Source organism: Bidens hawaiensis, unplaced genomic scaffold (genome assembly GCF_021521415.1).
Source record: "Bidens hawaiensis isolate Kalapana, Puna unplaced genomic scaffold, B.hawaiensis_p1.1 tig00033942_1, whole genome shotgun sequence".
NCBI classification, from domain to species: domain Eukaryota; kingdom Viridiplantae; phylum Streptophyta; class Magnoliopsida; order Asterales; family Asteraceae; genus Bidens; species Bidens hawaiensis.
Window position 1 is genome coordinate 104,016 of NW_027495860.1, and position 13,117 is coordinate 117,132.

Consider the following 13,117-nt stretch of genomic DNA (forward strand, 5'->3'; position numbering starts at 1 on the left):
GTAGCCTTGAACTTAAAGCTTACTCAGATGCTGATTGGGGAAAGTGTTTGGCTATTAGAAGGTGTATAACTAGCTTTTGTGTCTTTCTAGGAGACTCCTTAATCTCTTGGAAAAGCAAGAAACAGCCAACAGTTTCGAGATCTTTTGCAGAAGTAGAATATAGAGCTCTTGCAACCACTTGTTGTGAAGTAGTGTGGCTGGTAAAACTTTTGAAAGATTTAAAATTAGTGTTAAGTTACCTGTTGAACTGGGCTGTGACAATACAGCAGCTATTTTGATATCCGCCAATCCTGTCTTTCATGACAGAACAAAGCATTTTGAGATTGACTTACACACTGTAAGAGATAAATTTGTGGAGGGGCTGATTAAAGTAGTTCAGGTTGGATCTTCTGAATAGCCGGCTGACTTATTTACAAAAGGTCTAAGTGTAGCCCAACATCATTATTTGTGTGAAAAGTTAAAACTTATTGATCCATGTGCTAGCTGAACTGAGAGAGAGTATTGAAAGTTATATAAAATGTCCAGTTCAACTTAGCAATAGTACTCAAGGTTAGTTGGTTTCAATTAGTTTTTTATTGTTATAATTGGTGTTATAGTTGGTTTGGTTTGTTTTGTGCATAACTACATACTCGGAGGGAGCAAAGAGGAATTATCTCAAAAGGGAAGGGCTTTGCTGATAACATGGAGGGACTAATGTTGTAGTCCACACAAAAGATAATGGACTAATGTTGCAGTTCACACAAAAGATAATTACTTTTGTTAGTTTTTCCTAATTGTTTGTAGTGATTTAATCAATCATAACAGTTAGGAGTAATCAATGGTGCAATTTGATTTTGAACATAGTTGTATTTTTTATTGTTTGGTTGGAATAAAGTGATCTGAGTTTTTGTTTTTGACATATTCCCAGCCCCAAATTAAGTGCTGCATAATTAGTGAAGGGTGGGTGTATGGTTTAACGGATGAGGTGAAGTGGTGTGGAGGACGACGTGGTTAAATGGGTGATCATTCTTCTATTTAAGTATGTGCTTTTGCAATGTTTTAAAAATGTCCACTAACTAATTAGTTGCGGTTTCAGTGAATGACACATATGCCCCTTAGTCCTCACTTAACAGAAAATTTTAACAGAGTTATTAATTTGGACGCAATCGGAAAATATTGGGAAACCTCAATGGTCTAGCTACAAAAATAAAACTTTTTGGATGAAAGTCGCAAAACTGACCAAACCTTATGTACGGTTTTGACACTTTACTCTAAAACGAATAACATATTTGTTGACTTTCTCCCTCCACATGCAAGTCACGTGTCAATTCTTCCATCATTTTAGAATGTCCATAACTTTTTTATACGATATTTGAAATAAAAAAATCACCATAATAACGAAGTTTTTTTATCTTTAATATGAGTACCATATTGTTATATAAAAATTAAAAATGATAGTGAGTTTTTACAAATTGTGTTTTACAAAATTGCATTTTATCAAATTGTGTTTTTGCCGTTGTGTTTTTTTCATAGTGTTTTTTCCATTGTGTATTTTTACATTATGTTTTTTTCCATAGTGTTTTCCATTGTGTTTTTTCCAATGACCTTTTTCCGGTGATTGTTTTGTTTTCTGGCAGCGTTCTTGTTACGTTAAAGTCGGATTTTCTGACTAAATTTCCGTCGTATTTTCCCGCGACTTTCAGGCTACCGTTTTCAGGTGACTTTCCGGCGAGATGGTTGCAGTGGATGACGGTTGTGGTGATTGTAGAATGTAACATTCGTTACTTTTCAAACCCGAAAACCAGACCCATTTCGAATTTTCGGTTTTTGTTTATAAATAAACATGTTTAAATATATTCCTTTAATTCTTTTCGTGTATTTATGTGACTTTCGTTAAACGTTAATTGAATTCGAACTCATAACCGTTAAACCGACCCACTTTGTTGTTTCGTTGTATTCGTGTTCAAAAGTTCGGGATTCGACTCGTAAATTTCATTTTAATTTTCTAGTTTTATAAAAGTTCAAGGTCTAAAATGTAAATTGTATTTTAAATTTTGTTTTTAATATAATATGAATCTTTAGGGGCCAAAAGTGTAATTATAATTTAAATTATATTATTTTATTTAATCAAATCAATCCCAGCCCTCCCCCTATACCCGGTTTTCCGACGAGAAGGCCGCTGGCGACGGCTTTGGTGATGCCAAATAACCCCGCAAACCTCCACGTTTGACCCGTTTTATTTGCGTAACGGCCTGAGACGATAATAACTAACCGTAATCAACTTATTAATTGCGTTATATCGATGCCAAACGTACAATCTAATCCTGTAATCACCGCCGGATTTGTGGCTTAATCAAATTAATGCAAATAACGCGTATTCAGTCCAATTAATAGTATAAATAAGACACTCCAGTAAGCATAATCTCACACTCAAACAGAATTAACATTATATTACTCCTAAGAAGCCGTAATCAAGAAATTTCAGTTCGAATTCCGGCCGTCCTTGTTCTCTTTCATTCCGGCATCATTAGAGGTAACACATATATGGTTTTAATTCGTGATTAACATCTAAAAAAACCCCTAATCTAATTTAAATGTACGTGGAACCATTTCTGAGAATTAGAAATTTAAGGTTCTTGATGTAGAAGATGATATTGAACATTGTGTATATATTTTATGTTTCTGGTTTTCTTTCAAATGTCAAGATAGAACAGACGGTTAGTATCTGTTTGTATGGATATGAGGACCCGGGTCATGACATATGTTTGGTAGTTTTTTTTTACCTTTTTTAATTCAAAATAAATTGTTAAAAATCACTAAAGAAATTATTTAAAATCAAATAAAAGTTTTATAAATCAAATAAAACTCTTTTTAGATTAAATAAAATTTATAAATTAACTTTTATCATTTTACATTTAAAACTAATTTTATCGTTTCCGTCTTGCGGCTAATCGTTAATATAATGCTATATTATTTACTTTTTTTTATAACTTTATAATCCACTAACGTAATTGTCTTCGAAATAAATCCTAGACCATTAAAATCTGTGCTCCACCAAGTTTATAGCTCGTTAATCTTAATTCGTTAACTTTAAATTCGTTATCTTTCAATCCGTTAAATGTAATTCAATAACATAATTTAATCACATAAATCATTAAAATTAGATTACGATTCGTTAGCCTTAACTCGTCACTTTTGTTGGTTAATTTAAATCCGTTCAATGTAAAACCGTAACTTTCATCTTAGTATTAAAAACCGTTAAACTTCCGTTAAGCTTAGAATAATATTAAAATAATACATGCTTTAAAATAATAAAATTTATAACCCGTATAATTCCGTTAGTTGGTATTTAAACTTTTGTATTTATGTTACTTATAGTTCGTGAAGTTCATTTGCTTCGGTTTCGTTAATGCTCTTTCGTTTTTATTTCAAGTGATCTTCAATTTCAATGTGAGTTTTTCACCACCCCTTTTTAATGTTTTATTGTTTTGGGGTAGTATATGTATCCATATTAAAATTCAAGTATTGATTTCTTCTATTACAAAACTACAATTCGTATATGGACTTGTGTGTTACTTGTATTACTTGCACGTTGGGAAGCCTCGTTAAGTATGATCATACGCCCCCTTTTGCACTCCGGTCCATTTGTATCGAGTGGAAAAGGGCCTCATTATCCAAGTACGTTGGTTGTCACAAATTGGAAAGGACCTTACTTGCGCGATTACCCAAGTACGTTGGTTGTTACCAACTGAAAATGACTTACTTGCTCGTTTATCATTTGTCCATGAGTTGTACGATTTTTATGTATGTATTCAAAACTGTGGAAACTCACCAGCTATGCTCGTAGCTGACTTTATTTTATACATATGTTACAGGTGTAAAGATACAAGGATGAAAATTAGAAGACACATAGCATGCTTATAGGATATTCAAAGAAAACTTATCATTTTATTTATTTATTTGTTACAACTTGTATTATTTGATAAACTTGTGTTATATGATGATTTAAATGAAATAATGTTATTATGGTCACCTAATAGTGTCATATGTGTTTGAGCAATCTATACGTCACACTCAGGCGTTTCCGCTTTAGCCGGGATGTTACATAGAAGAGTGATCCAAAATGGTCACTTCGTAACATCCCTAAATTAATCAAACTTTTTATTTGAACTTAACCATACGAAATAATAATTATAAAAAAAATCTTTTTTTATAATTTGAAAAATAGAACCTAAATTGCTGTCCCCTTAAATTTTCCCTTTTCCATTCTCAAAATCTTGAACACCCCAAATATTATTTCTTTATTCAAAAGAAAAAGAAGCAGACAAAATCATCATCATGCTCCCACTTTCTTTCACAAACTTTCACAAATTTGACCCAATTCAATTCTTCAACAAAATCCATTAAATCTCAACCTTTTGTGAACAGATCCTAAAACCCTTGTGCCATTTCACTCAAATTCAAAAACCCATATCAAATATACCCAATTTCTTGTTGGGTCATATTAATCAGATGGTTGGAGATGAAGGTTTAAAGGGTGTTTCCAAGAAACCCCATTCAAGATTACTTGTTGATATTACTTGCAAATTGGGCAGTTCTTCATTTAGAGGTGTTCAATCTTCTTCAGATCCAACAATGTCACCTGCAACTTCTTCGTCTTCTTCAGTGTTTAATCTCCGTTCTTTGTCAAAATCAAAATCCCCATTTTCTGGGCTTGTGATTTGTGTCACTGGATTATCAAAAGGTAACTCAATCTTCTTATTTATTTATTATTATTATTTTCAATTTTGTTCAGTCGTTTTTGAACAATTTATGACAAATTTTTCAAATTTTGATTATTGCTATTTGGGTATTCATATCATTTTTATATATCAAAAGGTAACTCAATCTTCTTCTTTTTTAAAACTTTTTTCTCAATTTTTTTTTGTCAAGTTTTCCATTTTTTCCCACTTTTTAAAATTTTTTTTTTTTGAATAATTTTTGACTTTTTATTTCAAGTTTTGATTATTGCTACATGGGTATTGATTATCATTTTCATATAATTTGGTATAATTCTTATTTTTTCTATAAACTATGTTAAACCATAAGTTGACCACATTAGTCAAAATGTCCCAATGGTTTGGAGCAGAAAGAAGCATTTTTTTATTACAAATTAGAGTAAGTCATTATAGTCAATATGCATCAATGACTTGGACTAGAAAGAAGTATATTTGATTAAAAACTCAAAATGCATAAATTATTTGTAACATAAAGATGTATCTTTGATTATATATTAAAACAAGTCAAATTAGTCAAAATGCATCAACGATTTGGTACATAAAGAAGTATCTTTGACTATAAACTATAACAAATCTTGATCATATGATTAACTTTTGATATAGTTTTTCATTATTATGTCGATTTACAGAAGCAAGAAAACAAGTGAGGGATGCAACAGAGAGATTGGGTGGTCAGTATAGTCCGCATTTGCATCCTCGGTGTACCCATTTGGTGGTCCAAATATCCTTTTTTGTTTCAGTTATCATCTTCACATGAATATTGTTTCATATTGCTTTTTATCATGTGACTATTATCAATTTTTGTGGTTACATAAAAGAAAATTATATCATCCACTTTATAAATGTATTCTACACCTACTTTCTCAATTTTGACTAAAGTTTGAAGAATATACCTTTTTTTAAGTTCTTCAAAATTCAAATTTTATCATTTGAAACATAAATAGTGTTGCACATTTAAGAAAGTGTCAAAATCTATCTCCTTTTTGACATTTGACTTCTAAAGTCAAAATGTATCTACATTCTTTTGAAACTAAATTATGATTATTATTATTATTATTATTGTTATTAATATTATTATTGTGGAGTACTTAATGTTAAACCACAGCTCTGGTGGACGAAAGTTTGAGCATGCATTGAAGCACGGGGCCACAAACGGTCTCTTTATTGTTACACTTGGATGGTTTGTGGATAGTGTTAGAAAAAATGGTAAACCTTTGTTGCTTTTAAAGTTTAATAGTAATTTTGAGGTGGCAAATAGGCGGTTCAGGTGGATTGGGTAGCGGGTCAAAATAGGTTTGTGTCGGGATACTTACATTTTTTGAGTTTGTTAACAATTAAGTATTAATATAAGAAACCTATGTTATGAAGTATAAAATAGGATCGGGATCATTTCAGAACTTCCAAATAATTTAAGAATTTTAAGAACTCTTACCGACCAATCATTTTATTTAAGAACGCTTTCCATCAATATACAACCCATATTGACCCTTTTCTATATAATTTGGTTAAATTACCACCTCTATTTAACACGCTCATAATGATTTTAGTTAGTGTCATTTGAATTAATATAATTTTTTCTTATTTTGGTCAGTGAGATTAAATGAATCTCTTTACGTTGTAAAAAATCTTGGAGAAAATCATACGCCTAAAGATGACTTCAATAATGGGAATTCTTGTCTTCCTGTTGCTATGCTTGAAAATGCTAAACAATCGAACGCGGTTGCAAAACCAATATTAGTCTCATCATCAGAAGAGCTTAAAAGACGAGGTACAATTTTTTCGGGCCAATCCATTTATGTTGACCCGGAAGTTTCTGCTGAGCTGCAGAATAAGGTACCGTTGACTTTTCACACATTATTCACATTTATTTTATTTTATAATATTAGGCTAAATTGATGTGCCTAAACACTTTAAACGAATTTATAAATAAGCAAACTTAAACAAACGTAAACTCACAGACGTAAATGAACGAACATAAAAGAATTTAAATGAACGCATGTTTACGAACATAAATGAACGAACGAGGCATGTGTTCATGTCCGCTCATTTAACTAAATGAACAAAAACTAACTTTCCGCCGAACAATTCACCGAACGTTCAGTTTGTTTGCATGCCTCTTATAGACAAAGTGACAATAGTTAAAACAGAATATAAAATGGGTTACTTATATGTATGAAATTTGGTTCCAGTAGGTTGTTGAGGCGGCTTTTGGGCAAGGAGGTTCACTAGTGGACGAATGGTTGCCAGGTCAGCATTCTAGTCATGTGGTGTGCGAAGAGTCTTCAGTTCAAAAATATCTTGGTCACTCCAGTTATCTTGTCACGGTAAGTTATACACTTTAAAGATTTATTTGTTTAAAGCTAGAATTGGTTAAATGTCTAATCTACCCCTCACTAAACACCTCAGCCTCTATGGGTTCTCAAGACCGTTAAGGAGACTAGACCACAGAGGCTTGTGCATTTGTCTGCTGACTTGGCACGCCAGATTGGCATGATTCTTGATAATGTTCAAGGTGTTGCTCATCAAAAGGTATACGGATTGCTGAAATAGTATCTTATTATTATTGAGCCGACAAAAGATGTTTTTTTTTGTTGATAACGTAATTTATTATTGTTGAGACGACGTGAACCTTACCTAACATGAAATTCGTGGGTTTGTGTTTTGTCAAAATGAGTCAGGTCAATTTCAGGTTGAACTTGCAAACATGTTTAGCTAAAATGGTTTGTGTTTGGGTCGACCTAGCGAATTAACGGGCTGGTCTATTTGCCTATGTTCTTAACAAAATATGTTTTATGTCAAAGCATCAACTGATTGGATATTTTATGCCAAAATTTAATAGATAAAAGAGAAATGAGCATGAGGTTTTATAGTTTGAATGCAATATTACATGTAAACGAACAGAACGCTCAGTGGACTGTTCGGCGCATAATATGCTTATTTATTAAACTAACGGACATGATTCATTTAATTAATCGAACGAACATGAACACATGTCTCGTTCATTTTCCTTAAATGAACGAACTTGAGCACATTTGTTAATATATTCATTTAAACATTTTTGGCCCATTACAACTTAGTTTAGTTTTAATAACCTTTTAGGCTCGCTCAACACATGGTTCTTCGCATTACTTTTAATTGGTTTTTGTTTGGCTATGTTCGTTCTTTACGTTCTTGAACTGTTCGTTTATAAGGTTAACAATTTGCAAACGAACACGAAACTTAATTTTCTTCACAAAAGAACACAAATAAGAAAACCTTGTTAGTTTAAATTTTGTGTTCGATCGTTTGTTTCTTTAAAGTTAAACGAGCATCTCTCTTTGTGTTCGTTAGGTTCGTTTACAAGCTATACAGATATGCATCTTTGGTTGTAAATATAGAATACTAATATAAAACAAATAAAACAAATATTTTGGGTTGAACGAGTCGTGCTCGTGTAAACACGTATGAAAATTTGTGTCGTGTTCAGATTCATGTGTCTTAGCATCGTGCTCATGTCAAATCAAGAAAATGTTAAATGGTTAGAACCTAAAATTTTGACACTCAAATATTTTTTTCTTAAATTTTAGGATAATTATCGGGCCATTTGTTCTCAAGAACCGCAAAGTGTTGGAATCAATTCTAACTATGAAGAAAATCAAAATACAGTAAACATTGCCAAAAACGGGGTTAGAAATCGTCGGGGTCGTCGCATGCAGGTAATATCCAAATTATTCTTGATTTGCCTTTATAAATCAAATAATAATTTTTAATAAAAATTTGATTATTATCACAGGCACCAATAAAACCATTAACTCCAACCGCACTTCTTGATTCATTCTGCTGGTCAATCTCTGACCCGCCATCAAATGCTACTATATACACCGACTCTTTGACTAACATGAATGAAGACGAGAAAGAATCTAATGCTTCATTTGTCAACTACTCAAGACCACTTGCGGACGCGTAAGTTTTCACATTTTCTAATCACTTTCATATTGTTAGTTTTACTATTGTTAGGGGGTGTTTGGGATTCCTTATTTTACCTCCTTTTGACTTAGATAAGTCATAAGTTATAAATTATAAAGTTGTAACTTATGACTTATACACTCGCAAAACCTAATTTTCCCAAACACCTTATAACTTATAACCTATAAGTTATAAGCTATAAGGAGGTAAAATAATGAACCCAAACACCCCCTTAGTTTTTTATGAAATAAACATTTTTATAAATCATATTAATTTATGTACATTTTAATTACTTTTTGTATATATATTGTACTTATATCTTTATACATATCATTATATACTCTTTAGTTATTTTTATCATACTTTTATATATAATAGTATATATTATATAATATATATTAAATAAATAATATATCTACAATAGCTTTGTTTAGGTTCGCGAGCCAGCTTAAGTTTGGTAAACAAGCTTGGGCTCGGCCTCATTTAGTAAACAAGCTTGTTCTTCGGCTCGGGCTCTTTTAAGCTCGGTACGGTTCAAGCTTTTAGTGAGCCTATCTCGAGTAGCTCCCAAGCTAACTAGTGTTTTAATTGTGCAGTGAAAAGAATGAGTTGATTTTCAAGAACCATTTCCTCACCATTCTATTTCCGGTCGACCGGTTCTCAGAAATGGGCCCCACTTCAAGAACCTTGTTTAGTGACACAGGGTTCACATGTATGCAATTGTTAGATCACATATACGCATTTTACCAGGTAATATAATAATCGAATTTTTTCAAAGGTTATCGTGTTTTAAATGTTCACATGTAAACTTTGTTAATGGTGCAGGAAAACATGTCAAAAATGGAGATCGAGTTAGCCATTCATACCGATTCAAGGCATGCTGATAGGCTGAGATCAGTTTATGCAAGCAAAGAAGCTGCAGAACGTGGTTATGTGGAAGTTAAACGTGTCGAGTTTTTAGGGAGTCGGAAAAGCTTTGAGATGCTAAAGCGGGTTCCGGGGGATAATAATAGTAACGTGTACGAGTTGCTGACCCGAGCATAGTCACATGAGCCGGGTTATTTGACTACCATAGACTGGTTTGGCGGTTGTATAGTCAGGGCTTGAAAGACTTTGCAAAGTTAAGGTAGTTAGGGAGTCCAAATGAATTTAGGGGCTGTTTGGTAGCCTCTTAATGGTCATTAAAAAGGCTATCTCTTAATGACTCATAACCTCTTAATGGTTAAGAGGTAGCCTTAAGTCTGAATGGTTAAGAGGTAACCACCCTTTAACCATTTAGAATTAAGACTACCTTTTAACCATTAAGAGGTTATGAGCCATTAAGAGGTAGCAAGCCTCTTGATGACCATTAAGAGGCTATGAAGCAACCCCTTAGTGTTTTGTAAACTCTTGAAGTGTAAACTTATAGAGATATATGAATTGTTTGTGTTTGAATGCAAGGATTAAGTGAACGAAATAAGGATTTTTACGACTTTTATTCAAAACTTCAATGTATTTTATAAATGTCTTTGGGGCTTTTGAATCAATTTGATTCGACCATGGTGTCTATTAAATAGTAACGTTTAACGGTATGTGTGGGACTCGTGGCAGAAGTATTAGACATTTTCATTAATTTAAAACTCTACTTTTAAATCAACACATTTTTATCCATCATGGTGCTCAGGACGTTCACTACTTTGGACTTGGGAGCGATGTTTTTTCAACGCTTTGGTACTGTTAGATGAATTGACCTTTAGGCAAATAATGGTTATGTGCTTCTGAGGGGTGTACGGATGTCGTTACCTTTTCACAGAGACTACACAACGATATTATAGTTATGCCCCTTCTTCCATCTCAGGGTTTCGTTTTGGTATGTAAAGGGGTATTGTTCGCTTTAGAAGGCTTTGACTAATAGTCGCTTTCCTTTGAGTTTGTCTAGGTGCCACCTCGATCGATCATTCTCTTGTCTCTACCAAATTTAACAATGTCTAGGCTTTGACTAATAGTCTCTTTCCTTTTTTTTGAAACCTTAGTGGACGATGACTTTCCCTTAACAAATAAACATGACAATTGTAGGACCTTAGTGACAACTGTTACATGGTATATGCTTAATAGTTAATATTATGGGTGAGCTACCGCTACCGATTCTGAAAATCCTGATCCCAAAATGTTTGGTTCTATACCGGTACGGATACGGTACCAGTATTCCATGCAAAATTTGGGAAATACATATCCTGTACCATGTACAAGATGATCATCTAAATGCATGCCTGTTAAAGAGGCATGCATATACTTACATTATTTTTACTTTTATAGATATGCGTAAACCATTTGTTCTTCTATTGGGAGTACAGTTATTGAAGCTTTGAAAGAAGATGGATGAATATCTACATTGAAGACGGTTTAACAACTACCAGTTTTCTACTACCAGTTGGGTGAGTTGATGTTGATGTAAACAAACAATGCATAGCTTTATATTCAAAAATCAACAACTAGCTAGAACATGTTAGTTATTAGTTTAATAATATTATACTACAAGGACCATAAAACCCTTTTGTCACAAGGGTGGACACACACAGTGCGCTCTCTAGATGGGAGCGATGGTACCTGCGGGAACTCTGCCCGTGGGGCTTGCTACCGAAGAAAGTGAATCCCGAGCGGGGTATTGATGGTGGCTCCTGAGGGAGGTTTATGGTTTTGTGAGTTTGGAGAAGATGAACTTAAGAGTTGTATGGTTGATGATTGGCTTTGGATCACAATATTAATCCAAGCAAAAAAAAATTAATAATAAAGTTAACTGAATGTTATTATTATTATTATTAAAAAAAAATCAAGTTAACTGAATGTTATTATTATTATTAGCAAAACTCGATTATCCAACAAACAATAGACGTTTAAATATCAAATACGGTGAGCTTCCCTGTTATAGAGAGGAATTATGCAAATTGTAATGGCCCGATGACAGCTAAATTGACATTAAAAGTGGCCATACACAAAGAATAGCATATCATTTCATCAGACAAATCCACTTTAGAATAGGGATGTCTTTTTTTTCCTATCAGCACTGTACCAAACCGATACCGACCTGTTAGGTATTAAATAGAAAAGGGGCTATATTGTAATAATTCATAGAATTGGGAAGGGGGGGGGGGGGTGGGGGTTCTCATGTTAGGTTGTAAACTTGTATGTGTACTTAATCATAGAAGGAACGTAATAGAAGGTATATCGATGATTTGAGAGTTAACTCCTTTCTGTGTTCTTCTTCTTCTCTTAATCGATCATACACTTGATTACCAATTTAATACATAACAAGACCGAACACCATCAGTACAGGTACTTGTATTGGTTTTTCATTTTCCCGGTTTTGATATTTTCAAGGGTGTTGAAAATGCTTTGAAATGCTCAAATGTGTTCCTGGGGTTTAGTAAATTGTACGAGTTAATGACCAGAGCATAGTGACAGACTGATATCGGTATGCATATGAGCGGATTTGTTTTACTATTCGAGACTAGCTTGAGCGCTTTATAGTCTAAGTTGGTTTGGTCTTTTGTGAACTCTTGAAGGGTGGGCTTACATAGATATACCAATTGTTTGTTCTTAAACACGAGTATTAAGTGCATGAAATATAGGACACTCTTGACACTTTTACTAAAAACGTCATGGTATTTTGAAAATGTCTTTGGGACTTGTGGATCAATTTGACTGGACTATAGCGTCTATTATAGTAAGTAACATTTATCATTTGTGGGACCCGTACCCGTAGTAGTTGACTTTAAGTTGAACGGAAATCATTACACCATTTTATTCACTATATATATATGGACCAGAATCCTTATCATTTGAGAGGTATACATATTATTAAACTCTTCGATGTTATTGAGCTATAAGCCCGATGCTATCGAGTTACAAGCCCTTTGATAAGACACATAGTAGATGATGTAGATTTTGGTCTCATTGCGAGTCTCGAATAGTGGGAAAAAACCAGCCATGGTGGTGATGATGTAACCCTAAGACCCGACCAACCATGCACTGCCACCTTAATTTTACCCTCAACTACCCTAAACTATCTAAAAGACAGGGGCAAAACCTTAAGTACCCTAAAGAATTTAAATTTTTATTTAAAATTAACGAATAAATTATAAATTTAAAAACACAAAATAAATAAAAATGCATAAATTTCATTCTAAATATATATAATTAATTAAATAACACTTTATTCATTAAAAAAATACATAAAAAAAGCTATTCTTAATTCCATCGGCTTGTAACTTTTGTTATCACCTCAAATGTGGCGTTGTTGCGAGCGTTAATTTGTCTCACCATACATTGTCCTTTCAAACACACTTTAAGTTCTGAATTTCAGCTTGATCACCCTCTTAACACAAAATAGTTCCAAATTCGTTGCCAAAAACCCGACATTCGTTGGTAACAGAGTT

General features: G+C 33.1%; 1 protein-coding gene across 1 annotated transcript; it reads left to right on the top strand.

Moving 5' to 3' along the window:
* The first annotated feature begins 4,326 nt into the window (after positions 1–4,326).
* LOC143585656 (uncharacterized) lies at positions 4,327–9,746 on the top strand. Its single transcript, XM_077067402.1, has 10 exons — positions 4,327–4,723; positions 5,387–5,478; positions 5,861–5,963; positions 6,349–6,590; positions 6,950–7,081; positions 7,164–7,286; positions 8,324–8,452; positions 8,530–8,699; positions 9,299–9,452; positions 9,528–9,746. The coding sequence occupies exons 1-10, from the start codon at positions 4,492–4,494 to the stop codon at positions 9,744–9,746; spliced, it is 1,596 nt and encodes a 531-aa protein (XP_076923517.1). The 5' UTR covers positions 4,327–4,491.
* The last annotated feature ends 3,371 nt before the right edge of the window (positions 9,747–13,117 follow it).